The sequence below is a fragment of the Lepus europaeus genome, chromosome 6 (genome assembly GCF_033115175.1).
Source record: "Lepus europaeus isolate LE1 chromosome 6, mLepTim1.pri, whole genome shotgun sequence".
In the NCBI taxonomy this organism is placed as follows: domain Eukaryota; kingdom Metazoa; phylum Chordata; class Mammalia; order Lagomorpha; family Leporidae; genus Lepus; species Lepus europaeus.
This window is the reverse complement of record NC_084832.1, coordinates 57,476,519-57,493,891: the sequence shown is the minus strand read 5'-3', so window position 1 is coordinate 57,493,891 and position 17,373 is coordinate 57,476,519. Positions and strand designations below refer to the sequence as shown.

Sequence of the window (17,373 nt, the reverse complement as noted above, 5' to 3'; positions counted from 1 at the left end):
ATTCACCTAAACACTGAAAATATAAAATACCAGGTAAAAAAAAAAAAAGGACAAAACACTCACACTCCAAAATATAGCTTATTATTTTTATCCTTCCTGACTTTCTATTGGATTCTTTCCCCTTCTTGGTGGGAGCTAGCTAAATGGAATTCTCTAGGACCTGAAATAATTACAGAAAGGCTGGAGCATCTGGGTGGAGCAGGGAGTGGAGGGAATTGAAGTAGCAAGCAGGGGCAAGATCATGACAGAACTTGCAAACATACTGAGTGGGTTTTCATCTTAGGGCCAGGTGGGGGAGCCATAAAATAATTTTGAGGGCTGTGGTATAACCTGATTTGCATTCAGAGCAATCAATAATGGCAGTATAAAAAGAGATTCAACAAGAAAAAATTATAGAGTTGCTCTAATGATGTATGTGAGAGATGACCTGACATATATTTTGACAGCTGAGATACAGACATGGAAACAGATGGCAAACGTACAAAAGGTGGGAAGAAAAAGAGGGAGGGAAAAGGAGGCATTTAGAAACACTCAAGGGTTTCTGGCTGGGCAATTACGTGCAAAATTATTTCATTCTCTAAGATAGAACACCAGAGGAGAGCAGGTTTTTGGCGTGAAGATTATGAGTTAGATTTGGAGGATATTGTATTTGATAGTGCACAGTGTATGTCCACAAGCAACTCTACAGCCAAGTCTGGATACATATTTCAAAGTAGAAAACTTGGGGCAGGTGTTTGGCCTAGCAGGTAAAATGCTGGTTGAGATGCCCACATCCTATATTGGAGCACTCAAGTTCAAGTTCAGCCGCCTATCCAAACACCTCTAATGCACACTCTGGGTTGCAGTAGTGATGGCTTAAGTAGTGGGGTCCCTGCCACTCCACAAGGGAGACTTGGACTGAGTTCCTAGCTTCTGGCTTTGGCCTGGCCCAATTGAGGCTATTGTCGCATTTGGAAATTGAATATAGCAATGGGCAATCTCTCTGTGTCTGTCTCTGTTTTTTAAATACATAAAAACAAATAGTCAAAAAAGAAAATGAAGGGGATTAAAAACTCAATTGTCACCATAAGCAAATATATTTTCTACAAATGTTTCTCATGAAATGGGAGTTCTTTTTTTCTGGAAAGGAATGTGGTATTTTAAATTACAGCCTACTAATTATTTAACAGAATACAGTAACTGGACACCTTGGCTTTCTGAGAATTAAATAACACAAAGAACCTGCTCCAGCTACAGAAAAGATTCAGTTCACCTCAGGCACTTGGCACAAAGACACAGAGAATGTGATGGAAACATGTTTTTTTCTCAGCAAAGACAATGCATTTAAGCAGAGTATTGCAAGTTTGTCTCAACAGTGTCAACATGTAAGTTCAACTGGGAGTTCAAACTGAATGTGTTATTCTGGAAAAAGCAGCACTAACAGGTTTCTTTTACCTTCATTAAGCAATAACCTAGCACAGAACAATGTGTTGTATACAGCAACTGCCTCCTCTTTGAAATCACAAGTGAAGTTTAAAAACACCACCTACAGTGGAATGTACCATAGATCAGGGTTGCCATAAACACCCAATAAGCAAACAGATCATACTTTCCATTCTTTAGTGCACAATTTATATTAAAAAATGTAGAGAGAAATCTAGATTCTCCTCCACCCAATGTATTTGGTATGTGTGAATTTATCTTAACTAGAGCAAAGAGGTTCTACAACCATACTTAACACATAACACATTACTTGCTTGCCATTTAACATGTGCAAGTATGTGCACACACACAGACACACATACAGATAACTGGGCAATGCTTGCTCTAAAGTTCTATGCTCCCATAGATAGGTACCATTCCCTAAGAGTTCACATAAAAAAGTAGGATTGGATACATTGGATATAGAAATTGGGACAACCAAATGAAAAGAAATATGAAACTCTTCTTCTTTAAGATTTATTTACTTATTTGAAATTCAGAATCACAGAGATCTTTCATCCACTGGTTCAGCCCCCAAATGGCTGCAATGGCCAGAGCTGGGCCAGGCCAAAGACAGGAGCTTCAACTGGGTCTCCCACGTGGGTGCAGGGCCTTGGGCCATCTTCCACTGCCTTCCCAGGTGTATTAGCAGGAAACTGGATTAGAAGTGAAGCAGCAGGGACTCAAACTGCATCCATATGGTATGCCAGCACCTCAGACAACGGCTTAACCTGCTACACCACAGTGCTGGCCTGTAGATTCCTCTTTGATATATAAAATGATATAATTCATATATCACTGTTATCTTCCAGTTTCTGAATCCACGGGTTTTATGTTTCTGTCATGTGACACATAGTAAACTCTGAATTTCTCTCAAAAATCTATTTACATAAAAGCAGTTACTAGATACACAGAAGTGAGATGAAGGTAGGTCAGAGTTGCTAAATGCCTTTATCTACTGACACTACAATGTGTTGTGCCTAGAGTAAAATCAATACATTTACACTAAATGTTTTTTTCTTTTTGCACAATACAGTAATTAAGATTGGTTCAACTTTATACCAAGACACAGAGTCATGCCACTTATAGAAAAGTGCTTTCCTAAATGGTAAGGTCAACTCCTGTTTGTTGTATAAAACATTGGAATGGAACATATTTAGTCACTATGCTATTTTCCATAACTTAAAAAATTACAAATAAATAAATGTCTAGTAAATTGTGGTTTGATAATTAGTACTTCCAAAAAAGTTGTCATGAACTCTCATTTTATTTATAAACTTAATTCTTCTTATTAATAATGTGGCAACCAATACTTCCTATTTGTAGTTAGTAGCAGTGCTTTCACTAAAAACTAAACTAAAGGGGATTGGCCGGTGCCGTGGCTCACTTGGCTAGTCCTCTGCCTGCGGCGCTGGCACTCTGGTTCTAGTCCCGGCGGAGGTGCCGGATTCTGTCCCGGTTGCTCCTCTTCCAGTCCAGCTCTCTGTTGTGGCCCAGGAGTGCAGTGGAGGATGGCCCAGGTCCTTGGGCCCTACACCCGCATGGGAGACCAGGAGGAAGCACCTGGCTCTTGGCTTCGGATCGGCACAGCGCACCGGCCGTAGCGGCCATTTGGGGACTGAACCAACAGAATGAAGACCTTTTTCTCTGTTTCTCTCTTACTAACTTTGCCTGTCCCCCCAAAAAAAAAAAAAAAAAAAAAAAAAATGAACTGTTAAAAAAAATAAACTAAAGGGGACAGACATTTGGCATAGAAGTTCAGATGCCAGTAAAGACACAGCATCCCATATCAGTGCACCTGGATTTGAGTTCCAGCTCTGCTCCCCCTTCTAATTTCCTGTTACTAGTGATGGCTTAAGTAGTTGGGTCTCTGCCACCCATGTGAGAGACCTGGTTTGACTTCTCAGCACCCAGCTTCTGTCTGGCCAGTGCTAGCTGGTACAAGCATTTTGGGGAGTGATCCAGCAGATGAGAGTGCTCTCTCTCCATTTCATATAAATAAATAACAATTTAAAGCGAAAAAACCCAAACTTAACTTACTAAAGAAACCATTTTTCTTGTACTCAAAAAGTCCAAGAAACCTATATACAAATGTTTGAGAGTGACAGTGATCTTGTAGAGGAAATAAGATATGATTATTTAATAACTTAAATAGTTCTACTTCTAAATTATTGAATCAATACTTTTCACTCAGTAAAGTAGCAAGAAAACAACTCTTCATTATATGGTGTGGCATAAATAACTCAAAACCATACATAATAAAAATAACTTTTATTTGGACTGGAATGTTTTGATACATAAAGTGAAATATGGTTGTCTAATATTCTGTAAATTTATAAACTTTGAATAAAATCATGCACAATGAAGAATTAGAAAAATATTAATCTTTCTCAATGTGCTAAATGTTTCCTTAATCTTTATTATCATTAAATAAAAGGTTACTGTACCTGAGTTTAAAATTTCTAGCCTATGCTTTATGTTTGATGATTTCCCTGAATTGGAAAAAATGAGGCATTTTATTTTAAATTCACACTCAGTGATGGGATGCACAGAATTAAACTAAACAAAGTATCAGGCTACGGCAACTTCATAACACACAGCATAGTACTGAAATGGCTGGTTTATTGATTGTCACTTTCCACTGGCTATTAAACATGTTGAGGGCTACAAATGTATTTTTTAATACATCTTTCTCAGTACCTCAAAAAAATTTTGACTGAATGTCTGAGTAAATGATGCTGATAAAAAGTTTAAAATAAAAATACAATTCAGACAGCTTTGATTAACTGCTAAATATGAAAGATTAGGAGTCATAAAATATGTATCCACACCTTATATCATCATAAATTATGTGACCTTGACCACCACCAACTCAAGAGGCTCAGCTTTCTCATCTGAATAAAAAGGATAATGCCTGATGAATGTATTACAAAGTAGCTCTAAAGGTATATAATTAATGCACATGAAAGTCCTTGGTAAATACCAAATGTTATTTGTGTTATTCTACTGCATATACATGTAGAAAATATATATAAAATAAGAAATCTTTTTAAGATGTAATATGACAACTGACATTAAAAATGATTTTTCTAAATGAACATAATTTAACACTTCTCTCTTTAGCCAGCAAACATACTCAAAACTATTCATCCAAAAATACTCCTTCCAATACATTCCTTAGCTTCTTCTCTTTACAAGTATATCTTGTCCAAGAATCAACAACTAAACATCTTCTTCCTCACTGCACTGACACCTGTTTTGTCACCACTGCCAGTAAGTAGAACAGCTTCAACACAAGTTAACACTTTGTCTTGGAAGATTTCTTTTCTAGCACCTCCCATACCTATGTTGATTTGTTCAAAATGACTAACTCCTATTTTTTTGTACTTCTAGGATTAATTATTTTAACTGGCTCAGCTTCTTATTTTCAAACGCTAGCACTGTATGAATATTCAGCCTCAGACCTCCTGTCTTCTCATCCTACTTTCTCCCTGCATGATCCAATCTGCTCCAATAGACTCAGGCACCATCTTTGCATAGCCAACTTCTAAACCTGTCTTTGTCCTAGGTTCACTCCTAATTTCTAGGTCTATTTTCCAACCAAGGGCCAAACAGTTTCATTTGGATGTACTTCATTCTCTGTAAACGCATCCTTCTCCCTTGTCCCAAACCTTCTGTTTGTTGTCACCGTTGGTAATATCACAGAGTCACTGACTATGTCTCTATTCTTCCTCACCTCTTCCTTCCTTTTATCTACTTACAGGATCTACTGATTATACTTCTAAAATGTCTCTCTAACCCATCTGCCCTCTTCTCCATTTTAATTTCCAAGGCTTTCATCAGGACCTCATTATCTTTTTTGGAACATTTTGACCACATCCAGTATAGCCTCTCTGCTTTGATCTCTCACAGTTAGAATCCATCCTGTTAAATAGGATGCCAAGGAAATAAAAACACTGCCTTACTTTTGATGCTGACTTGTTCCAAACTCTTTGAAATGATATTTGAGATCCTCACTAATCCATTTCCAACCACTTTTCCAGTCTCAACTCTTGCCCATACCCTTATTCCTCTAGATCATGGTAGGTACTTCTTATAATTTCATGCCCTGGTTCATGATGGTCCCTCTGTCTGTTACAGCTGTTCTTCATTTACCAAAAGTTCAGCTCATGAAATATATTACTTTCTCTGAACATAATTTCTATAATGCCTTCTGGAAAAATTAACCCTTCTTCCTTTTATAATCTTCAACTGCTATTAAAATTAAATTGTAGTTGTAGATATGTTTATCTCCTCCACTGTATTAGACTCAAAAGGAAAGTCTTATTCACTTTGATATACCTATGCTTAACACAACACCTGACAGAGAATAATCAATAAATACTAAACAGATCTATTTCTGATTTATGTAATAAATATGGGGCAAACTTCAAGAATAATTCTGATTTGTAAAATATATTAGCTATATCACATTGAATTTTTTGTTAGTTATTGTTAGAATTAAGTGAAAATAATTTAGCATTGGATAACAGTGAAAATATAATCTAGATTATCCATTGTAATCCCTTTGGTTTTAAATAACTAGTTAAATTTCTCTCTTGTAGTCAGTTTGGAAGGAAGCAGGAAACATTTACGCAAAAATCCAATCAAGTATCTGTAAAATACATAGAAATCAAATATGAGATCATTACTAGTATTATTAAAATAGCAAGGCAAGAATCATAAAATCTATTAAAGTTTTATATATGGAAGAGTTAAAGATATTATAGAGGCTAAAAATAACAATTCAAGTAAAATTAACCCTAGGGAAAGCTAGATATATGGTAAAGGGAGAGTGCTAAATTATTAGCAAGTAATATTTTTATGTAACTCTAAAAACTATTAAATATTATTTTTAAAAATTACACTCAATCTTCCTCTATAATTCTAGCTTGTCAGTAAACTATAACCTGTGAGCCAAATCTGGCCCTTCACCTGCTTTTTAGGTAAAGTTTTATTGGAACACAGATATATAGATTTCTGCATTGTCAGGTTCTACTTTTGCTCTATATTGACAAAGTTCAGTAGCTGAAGGCTTAAGTTATTTACTATCTGGCCCTTTAGCAAAAAATAAACAAATAAATAAAATAAATTTAGCCAACTCTGGCTATAGATAATGTTGGAAACCTAGTTGAAAACCAAGTGAGTTTGTGTATTTACAGATTTCTTATTATACTAAAACTTAAAATTTTTATGCAAAGATTTCTTCTCATAAATATAAAGACATAAGAATGCTATTATGTGAAATATACAGATGTTAAATACATAGTAGAGATACAGAACACACATACAGGATCTTTTAAAGGTAAAATACTTTCTTCTTAAACTTTTAACACAAGCTGACCAATTTAATTTTCATTAACTAGAAAAAACTAGTCTTTATATGAGTCTGCTTCTGAAAATGAACTTTTCTGTCACTGTTACATCAATAAAAAAGTAGAAACTTATCCTTCCCATAAGAATAAAGCAGTAAAGTTAAATAAAATCAATTTTTTTAATGAAGGGAGGGAAAGGCTGGAAGAGAAAAAAAAAAGAGGAAGGGAAAGAGGGAAGAAAAGAGGAAGGAGGAACAGAAAGAGATTAGAGAGAGGAAGGAGAACCTACTATACCTCATTCTCTAAGTGATATGAAGCCAATCTGTGTACCAAAATTAACACCATCTCGGACATGGGAGAAAAACTTGTCAGGATGGCATGATGTACAGAGGTTGAGATCTTGGTTCTGGTCCTGAATGTTATGTGGAAGAATTCCTCCCCGTTCTAGAAGAATCCTTAGGGTAAAGATTTTTCAAAAGATACTAAGAGATTTTTTTTTTTTACCAATAGCCAAAACAATACAAAAAATGTACAGATAATGGAATGATACAGAATATGGAATAGTCAGGAAATGGTGGGTTCTATCACTTAAGTACATATATATATATATATATATATATACTACACAGTCTTCCATAGTGTCCTGCAGACATGATCTAGGTACAGAATTTTTATAATCACAATCAATCACTTATTTAGGAAGAAAATTCTCAAGTTACCAGGGTATTTGTAGACACAGAAAACTTGCTTCTCCATAAACACTTTGTGATATAAAATTGTAATAAAAATTATTGATACTTATTCCATAAGTCACATTAAGAATCACTTTCAATCCCTTCTAATTATGTGCTAAATGAGGCAGAATTTGGGTAGGGTTTTGCTGACAGGACTAGAAACATGATTCAAATCAGACATCAATTTTCCTTGTAGAAATAAAAATAGGAGCTATAGAAATAACAAATAGTGGGTTAAGTTGCCACCTGTTAGCATCCCAAATGAGCTCTGGTTCGAATCCTGGATGTCCCACTTCCAATCCAGCTAGTTCCTTGTTAATGTGCCTGGGAAAGCAGTGGAAGATGGCTCAAGTATTTGGGCCCCTGTCAGCCACTAGGGTGACCTGGATGGAGTTCCACGTTCCTAGCTTAGACTTGGCCCAGCCTTAGCTGTTGCAGCCATCTGGGGAGTAAACCAGTGGATGGAAGCTCTATCTCTCTCTGTCTCTGCCTCTCTATTTCAAATAAAATCAATAAATCTTTTTTAAAGTGGAATGACAATTTTTGGCAGATTTTTATAACAAAACTTCATAAATTCAAAAATTCAGGAAAGCAAATCTTGAAAGTGACTGTATATTTACATTACATAGTTTTTTGCTAAGAACTATATTCTACTCATTAATTAGAGAATAAAGATAATTTTAAACTATCAGCTTTCTGCTAGTTTATTTTATCTAAAAGAACTGACCTGGAGAATGACTGTGAAATAAAACATGCCAGTTTTTTTAGAAAAAGTTTAAGTAGATCTCTTAAAATGGAATGCCTACTGTTTCTTCCTTCATTATTATTTTTTTAACATTTATTTGGAAGTCAGAGTTGCAGAGAGAAGAGGGAGGGAGGGAGGGGGGAGGGTGGGAGAGGAGGAGAGGGAAGGGGAGGGAGAGGGAGAAGGAAGGGGAGAGGGAGGGGGAGGGAGAGGGGGAGAGGGAGAAGGAAGGGGGAAGGGGGAGGGGAAGAGGGAGAGGGAGGGAGAAGGAAGTGGGGGGAGGGGAGGGAGAGGGGGAGGGGAAGAGGAAGGGAGAAGGAGGGAGGGAGAGGGGGAGGGGAAGGAGGAGGGGGAAGGGGAGAGGAAGGGAGAGGGGGAGGGGGAGAGGGAGGGAGAAGGAGAGGGAGAGGGAGAGGGAGAATCTTCCATCTGCTGGTTCATTCCCCAGATGGCTCCAACAGCCAGGACAGGGCCAGGCTGAATCCAGGGACCAGGAGCTTCATCTGGGTCTCCCACATGGGTGTCAGGGAACCAAACACCTAGGCTATTTTCTACTGCTTTTCCCAGACCATCAGCAGGGAGCTGGATTGGAAATAGAGCAGCTGGGATATGAACCAGCACCCATATGAAATGACAGCGATGCAGGCGGTAGCTTTATATCCTATGCCACAATGCTGGCCCCTCTTCCTTAACTTTTGAATCAATAAATGATACCAGTCAGGAAAAATCAAATGAGAACAGATTTCATAATTAAAATGAATTTCTATATATGTTTGCATGTATGTCAGCTGCCTAAATATCTGCCACCTTAATTTTTCTTGGAGTTACTGTTTGCTAAAATAACTTTCATTTTAGATGCAATAGTCAATAATGAGTTCCAGAATGTAATCAAGCATACCTGGTAGCTTTTCGGATGTCAATATAGGGATTTGGTGAGTCAAACAGTCTTACACATTCAGGATGAAGATTATGAAACTTATTTGCTGATTCCCATGGAAGAGTAAAACAGCAAGGTCCTACTGAGGGTCCCAGTACAACAATAATGTCTTCCAAATGACAACCATATTCTGTTATCATAGCATGCACTGTAGCCATAGCAACACCTAACAAAGTACCTTTCCAACCTGGTAAATATAATTAAAAGGAGATAAGGAAAGTTCAAACATAACAAAATTCCACTTGACTTTATCTCTAAGTTTAAAATGAGCACATTGAATTTGTACCTTTCTCAAAAGTCCAGAAATAAAAAACAAATCACAAAATTAATATTGCATTATAGTATTGGTTTTTGAATGAGATCTACTATATAAAGCACCTGTCACAGAATAAACATTACTGGGAGTTTCCTTCCACTTCTTTTCAAAAAATTTTTGTACATTTAGTTTCCACTGGGATTCCACCTTGTTGCTCTTAACTCTCATTTTTTCACACATTTTAAAAAACAATGATAGGTCCCCATACAGTTGCATAACAGGTAAAGCCACTGCCTGGGATGCCAGCAGCCCATGTGGGTGCCAGTTGGAGGCCCAGCTTCTCCACTTCTGATCTAGCTCCCTGCAGGTGCACCTGGGAAAGTAGCAGAGCATGGCCCAACTGCTTGGACCCCTGCACGCATGTGGGAGATCTGGAGAAGGCTCCTACTCCTGGCTTCAGCCTGGCCCAGCCCTGGCTGTTGCAGCCATTTGGGGAGTAAACCAGCAGATGGAAGATTCTTTTCTCTCTCTCTCTCTGTTTCTGTGTGTGTATATGTATGTGTGTGTGTGTGTCTGTGTATCTCTGACTTTCAAATAAATAAATAAATCTTAAAAAGAAACTGTGGTAAAAATCACATAAAACTTACATTTTTAACTAAGTATACAATTCATTATATTGAGTACACTCACATTGTTGTGTAATCAACCTCCAAAATATTTTCCATCTTGCAAAACTAAAACTCTATATCCATTAAACAGTAACTACCATTTCACCTTTCTCCCAGACCCAGGTGACTACCATTTTTTCTTTATGTTTCTATGGACTTGATTACTCTAGATAACTCATGTAAGCAGAATCATACTGTCTGTCTTTTTGTGACTGCCTGATTTCACTTAATATTATGTCCTTAAGCTTCATCCATGTTGTATCATGTGTCAGAATTTCCTGCTTTTTTATGGCTTAATAATATCCCTTGTATGTACACCACATTTTGCTAATTTATTCATATATTAATGGACATTTGAGTTGCTTCCACTTCTTGGCTACTATGAATAATGCTACTATGAACATGAGTGTGCAATTATCTTTTCTAGACCCTGCTTTCATCTTTTTGGGATACAGTATATACTCAGAAGTAGAATCATTAGATCACGTGGTAATTCTATTTAAAATTTTTTGAGGAACTGCCATATTGTTTTCCATAGTACCTATACCATTTTACATTTCCCACAGGGTTTAAATTATTTCACATACTAAACACTTGTTATTTTCTATTGTTTTCAAAAATATTAATCACCCTAAAGGATATGAGGTGATACTATAGTTTTAATTTGCAATTTCTTAATTATGAGTGATGTTGAACATCTTTCCATGTTTGTTGGCCATTTGCATATCATCTTTGCAGAAATACATATTCCTTTGTTCATTTTTAAGTGAGGCTGTTTGTTGTTATTAATGATGAGTTGTAACGAGTTCTTTATTTACTGCAGATACACCTTAATCAGATATGTGATTTACAAATACTTTTTCATTCCATGCCTTTTCATTCTGTTGACTGTGCCCTTTGATGCCTAGATATATTTACTTATTTTTAATTTGAGAGGCAAAGAGAGAGCGAGAGAGCGAGAGCGAGAGAATTCCCAGCTGCTGGTTAGCTACTCAAATGCCTGCAACAGCTGGGTCTGAACCAAGATATAACCAGGAGCTGTGAACTCAGTTGAGATCTTCTACATGGATAGCAGGGATAAAACTCCTTGAGCCATCACCTGCTGCCTTCCAGATTGTGCATCAGTGGAGAGCAGGAATGAAAAGCAGAGCCAGGACTTGAACCTGGGCCCTCTGATATGGGATGTAAGAGTCACAGCTGGTAGTCTAATAGGCCAAATGTCTGGTCCTACAGATGTTTTTAATTTTAATAAAGTCTAATTTATCTACTTTTACATTTGTTGCTTGTGAGTTTCTTCCATCTGCTGGTTCACTCACAAGATGGCTACAATGGCCAGGGCTGGCCCAGGCCAAAGCTAGGAGCCAGGAGCTTCTTCCAGGTCTCCCATGTGGGTAGTAGGGCCCAAGGCCTTAGGCCATTTTTCACTGCTTTTCCTAAGCTATTAGCAGGGAGCTGCATCAGGAGTGGAGCAGCTAGGACATGAACCAGTGCCCATATGGGATGCCAGCAATGCAGGCAGTAGCTTTAAATGTTATGCCAGAACGCTGGGCCCTTTACTTGTGATTTTCTAAGAAACTACTGCCTTACATTTAGGCCTTTCTTTAATTTTGAGTTCATTTTTGTATATGAGTTAAGGTAAAGACACATCATTCTTGTTCATGTGGATATTCAGTTTTCCCCACAATATTTGTTGAAAAGACTGCCCATTCCCCATTGTATAGTCTCAGTACCCTTGTTCAAAATCATTTTACCAGGGCCAGTGCTGTGGCGTAGCAGGCAGAGCTGCAGTCTGCAGTGCCGTCATCCCATATGGGCATCAGTTTGAGACCTGGCTGTTCCACTTCTGATCCAGCTCTCTGCTATGGACTGGGAAAGCAGTAGAAGATGACCCAAGTCCTTGGGCCCCTGCACCCACATGGGAGACCTGGAATAAGCTCCTGGCTCCTGGCTTTGGATTGGCACAACTCCTGCCATTGAGACCATCTGTGGAGTGAACCAGAGGACGGAAGACCTCTCTCTCTGCTTCTGCCTCTCTGTAATTCTGCTTTCAAATAAATAACTAAATCTTTAAAAAAAAATCATTTGCCCATACTCAAAGGGTATATTTCTGGGCTCTCTATTGTATTCCATTGATTTTATGTTTGGCTACATGCTAGACATATTTCTATTCTGTTTCAAGGATAATTATTAATAACTTGGAAATTTACATTTATAACTTAATTTTGACTGCTTAATATTGGGTTTTTAAAAAGTTTTTACTTTTGTAATTTCAATTTCAAAGGAAGACAGAGAGAAAGAGAGAGAGAGAGAGAGAGTGAGTTCTCATCTGCTAGTTCACTCTCCAAATGTCCACAGTGGCCCTGGGCCAGAGGACAAAACTGAGAACTAGCAGCTCACATGTAACAAATAATACTTCCTTTTTACATCCAGGAACTGAGACTTAAAAGTTAAATAACTTTTGACAATGTTGTATAGTAAATCTGACTTCCACTCATCCATTTCTATTACTTTAGTTAGGCCAAAAGAAAAGAATACTACTTTCTTCTTTGGTCTTCAAAGCAGAATACTCACTGATTTACAAGTGAAACAAAACTCAAAAGAGCATCCCTCATTTCACATAGAATCATAGCCACTAGATAGTCTAAATACTATTTTTAAATACCTTCAGAAAACAATATAGCATCTAAAATACTTATTTACTCTTATCTTTAGAGAACAGTGACAATGAAATACATTTAGTTAACTAAATAAAATGCAGTCTTCCAAACATATCTTGTTTTTTATCACCTCCCTACTTTCAAACATGCTGCTGACACCTGCCATTTGTATGAAAACCTTTGTACAACATGGCTAACATTCCTATTCTCTGGAGCCTGGGCTTCAGAGGTTCTCAACCAGAGGCAGTACCAATCCTCTAAAGTTGTGTTTTGAAAAGCATGAAAGGAGTTGTATTTGTTTTTTGTTATTGTTGTTTTGTTGTTACAATGATTGAGAGTGTTACAGGCATGAAGAATTTTTAAGGGCCAAAGATACTTCATCCGCAATGTAGGATTACATTGCCCAAAATACCATCCTCGCTGAGAAAGACTAGCATCTAGCAAAATTGTACAGATTTCTCAGAACTCAACATACGTATCACTTCCTTTGGGAATTCTACTCTGATTCAAAAACTTTGACTCAGACACTTATTTTAATTGCCCCCAAAATAAGAGCACGCCGGCCCCTCCCATATCATTATACTTACCACAAAATAGTAGAGTTAATTGTTTACCATGCTCACCAGAAAGAAAGTTTAATTTTTGCTGAACTACAAAGTTAGTAAAATTCTGAGTGCTTAATTAAGCCAACTTACCAGCGTGAGCAACTCCACATGCTTTTTTGACAGGATCTGCAAAAACTATGGGGATACAGTCAGCACCAAGAGCTGCTATCGTGACTCCTCTCTGATTTGTGGTTATTCCATCATAAGATTCAGGTTCCTTCCTTCCCATAATCCAGACGTCACTGGCGTGATCAGTCTAATACCAAAGATACGTGACAAAAATATGTTTTGGAAGTGAGAGTTCTCACACCAGAAGCTTTTTTGAAAGTACACATTTCAGAACAAAGTAATATACTAGAGTAATATACAAAATAATAATACTAAAATCAATTAAATATACCACTTCTATGTATAGTAAAATAGTTAGTTCTGCATATTTCATTCAAAGGATGCAGTTTAACATTTTTATTTATTTATTTTTTGACAGGCAGAGTGGACAGTGAGAGAGAGAGACAGAGAGAAAGGTTTTCCTTTTCCGTTGGTTCACCCCCCAACGGACACTGTGGCCGGCGCACCATGCTGATCCGAAGCCAGGAGCCAGGTGCCTCCTCCTGGTCTCCCATGTGGGTGCAGGGCCCAAGCACTTGGGCCATCCTCCACGGCACTCCCAGGCCACAGCAGAGAGCTGGACAGGAAGAGGAGTCTGGGACAGAATCCGGCGCCCCAACCAGGACTAGAATGCGGGGTGCTGGCACTGCAAGCGGAGGATTAGCCTACTGAGCCACGGCACCGGCTGCAGTTTAACATTTAAAAATTCAGTACAGTCCATCACAAATACCTCCCACTAGAAATGGGTAAATGTCTATTTACAGCACTTTTCACAAGGAAATCTGACTTTCTTATAAAGAAAGCTAAATTAATTACTAAAGCATCAATACTTTTATTTTTTCTAGACTCAAGTAGAGTTAGAATTTCATGACGAATTAACTAATTACAACCTGAGTTTCATTAGTGTTGATTTAGAAAATCATGATCTTTCTTTTCCAACATTAAGGACTTTTCTTCTATATCAAATACAGAAGTGAATGGTACTACAACCCCTGAGAATTCATCATACTTTTAGAATCAGGGACTCCAGATGAAATATATATCATAGAGTTGATCTTTAGGCTGTGGTATATAAATCTAAGAAAAACACAGCATTATTCTAAAATTTTAGATAAAACACCAGATGCAAAGGTTAAATAGCTTAAAGTTTACGCCATTAAGCAGACTAAAAAACATACTTTAGGTCTCTTAAAATATAAAGTGATATTTTACCTTTATTCGGTAAAATTTTTTCATATTAAATCCTGCAGTATTTGCCAATCTACGCAGATTTTCTTGAACAACTGCCTTGGGATCTCTCCGTTTGGAACTACAGAAAAGATTGAATGAGCTAAGCGTTGGTATATAAGATATCCCACCTGTTCTTGTAGTAAATCCATGTGTGAAAATATCTGTTGAGGATAAGTGATGAAGATTAAGGAGATGGAATACAAAAGACTATAAAACCAAGTCTATTAAACCCACCTAAATTTCTTCATCCTGTGTTTATTCATCTGGCTTCTGATTTCTACAACACTTTGTATTTCCATATTCTCTTATTACTTACTGGTCTGAGTTTGCTTGTTTCACCTGCCTATGGGATTACTGATCTGCAAAGGGTATTCTGTCCCATTTGACTTTGTTCAACCCAATGGCATACAGTGTTGTAAATACTATTCAACCAAAAGGAAAGATAATTTTAAACTTTACTCTTTTGATAAAGTGCCAATTAGTGGAAGTTTCAAACTTTGCAGGTCATAAATCTTATTTTAAAGGAGGGCTGTTTTTTTTTTTAATTATTATTATTAAAGCAGAATTTTCAAAAAGTAAACTCTTTAAATAGGGTAACTTTGTAGGGGTCATCCTTTGACAGCCCTGACATCACAGGCCATCCATGACGCCCTCACACTGCAACTGATGCTAATGAGCAATAATCTCACACTGTCAATCAAAGAATGGAGGAACAAGAAGTGAACAACCTCTGAAGACAGGCTGATTTTTCTCATTCACAGTAAAAACAATAGTTAGGGTTTAATATACCTGGGATCAAAGGAGATGTGATAATAGTTAATTCTCCTTTCAGCGCTGGCAGACTGCTCAAATAGGTTTCTATTTCTTTCCGGATCTCTTCTAGTTCTCGAGCTGTGATCACATTTATTTCAGTGGACTGTTTCAAAAAGCCATCCCTCAAAGTCATCTGTAAATCTTCAAACTCGAAATTGTAAACATCAGTGAAGAGTTCATCAATAAAAGCCTTCATTAATGCTTTTCTGTGCGTGGGTACAATGATCTTAATGCTGCTCAGATTTTTTTCATCAATTTTTTGTTTAATAGTATACAATGAGGCAGCCATGCTGGGATTGTTAACAGTCTCAAATTCTCTCAGGAGAGTTGATAGTCCATTGCTTGCTTCTAATTCACAATTATCATGCTCACCATCCCTTTCACAGCTGATGGGGTTATGACACATTATGCAGAGGAACTTGGCCTTGGAAGCATGGTGGAATTTGATGACATTCAACGTCTTCAGTAATCTCTGATGGCTGTTTTTCTGAGAATTCAATTTCAAATCAAAGAGATCTACCACAACTGCTTCTGCCATTCTTCTTAGAGTTCTTCAAAGACTTCTGTGCCAAGTCAATCACCTGTAAAGAAAAATTGGCATAAAAATATATCAACTTCTTACAGATATAAAAGAAATTTGTAGTAGATTTTAAAAGTGACCACACTGATTTGAAAATGTAAACAAAATACTAAACCCAAGCCCTTCTCAACAAGACTAATCCACTATTTGTCATCAGACAACCACAACAGCGAAAGTGAAGTCACCTTCTAATTCACTTTCTGACAGTGTCAGTATGTCTTTCCAGAAAAGCCATTCCTCTGTGCTGTTCCTTCTCCATGTAGAAACGTTAAGTAGGGAATTACGTGTTACTTTAGACAAAGACTTATTTCTTAATTATAGGTGTTAACCTATGTGCTGTATCCTTAATCCTGGCAAGACTGTCATATTAGGTCATACTTTTTCATAGGAAATACGAGGTCCTGAAGTTAGGCAGGTTAAGCAATACTGCACCTGAAAATCGCGTCTTTAAGGAAACACAAGTTGAGACTACTGCTCCGTCTCTTTAGGATTTACACAGTACGATCTGGCTTCCTACCTTCTTTCTGACTCATTCTCAGCAGATTTTCTCATTTCCAGTCCTGGTCCTGCCACCCCAGTCCTCGTGCTGCCCTGACCCCTGCTCCCCACATCTCACGCGCTCCGGTGGAGGGTCATTTCCCGTTTTGAACAGGTGACCGCTTCCTTCCCCTCCACACTGTGGATTTCCACACGGGGCCCCTGTCACCGCCAGGTCCCTGTCCCCCCCCTCCCCCCAGGACCCCTGCTCGGCACCCAGACCTGTGCACCTGCCCGGGTGGGGACCTCCACCCACTGTCACTGTCCCCTTTCCGCCCTCCCCCACCCCCTTCCCTGAGAACTTTGTTAGCGCCCGCGGTCCCGCCCTCTCGCGTTCCTCTGCATACCTGGTCTGCCGCGGGGAGCTCTGTTAGGCCTGGCCGCCCCCCACCTCTTCCCTGAGACTCAGTGGAATCCGGAGCCAGGAGCTTGTCACTGCCCGTCCCGGAGGCGGCGACGCCCGCCCCTCGTCACCTCACCTCACCTCACCCATCCCACCTTGGCCTCACGGGTCCCCCGCCCGGCATCGACCCGGACTCTCGGTGCACACGACGGCCGACTGCAGCGAGGCGGCACGGAGCGCCCGGGTCGAGCGGGGCGGCGGGGCCGGGGAATCCCGGGATGAGCTCAGCGCGCGCGCCCGGCGCGCCTCAGCAGTTCCGGGTCAGGGCGGCCCGGCGGAGCGGCG

The 17,373-nt window shown here is 38.6% G+C and overlaps 1 protein-coding gene across 4 annotated transcripts; it reads right to left on the bottom strand.

The window, feature by feature from the left end:
• Positions 1 to 3,717: 3,717 nt before the first annotated feature.
• On the bottom strand, positions 3,718 to 17,290 carry LACC1 (laccase domain containing 1). 4 transcript variants are annotated; one of them, XM_062194139.1, is made up of 7 exons: positions 17,184 to 17,290; positions 15,545 to 16,149; positions 14,738 to 14,916; positions 13,508 to 13,673; positions 9,193 to 9,418; positions 7,110 to 7,270; positions 3,718 to 6,115 (listed from the first exon to the last, which is right to left on the bottom strand). In XM_062194139.1, the coding sequence occupies exons 2-6, from the start codon at positions 16,104 to 16,106 to the stop codon at positions 7,111 to 7,113; spliced, it is 1,293 nt and encodes a 430-aa protein (XP_062050123.1). In that variant the 5' UTR covers positions 16,107 to 16,149; positions 17,184 to 17,290; the 3' UTR covers positions 3,718 to 6,115; position 7,110. The 4 variants fall into 4 exon arrangements, with proteins under 4 accessions (XP_062050123.1, XP_062050122.1, XP_062050125.1 ...); XM_062194138.1 differs by lacking the exon at positions 17,184 to 17,290 and adding an exon at positions 17,033 to 17,175; XM_062194141.1 differs by lacking the exon at positions 17,184 to 17,290 and having other exon boundaries at positions 14,884 to 14,916; positions 15,545 to 15,634.
• Between the last annotated feature and the right edge of the window lie 83 nt (positions 17,291 to 17,373).

Bases quoted from the DNA above. Each gene is read 5' to 3' on its own strand.
- LACC1 (XM_062194139.1), bottom strand. From the start codon at position 16,106: ATGGCAGAAGCAGTTGTGGTAGATCTCTTTGATTTGAAATTGAATTCT. The intron at 13,674-14,737 runs GTAAAATATCAC...CTTTGGTATTAG, and splicing joins AAAAATTTTACCGAATAAAG to ACTGATCACGCCAGTGACGT. The intron at 9,419-13,507 runs GTAAGTTGGCTT...TATATTTACCAG, and splicing joins ATGTGGAGTTGCTCACGCTG to GTTGGAAAGGTACTTTGTTA.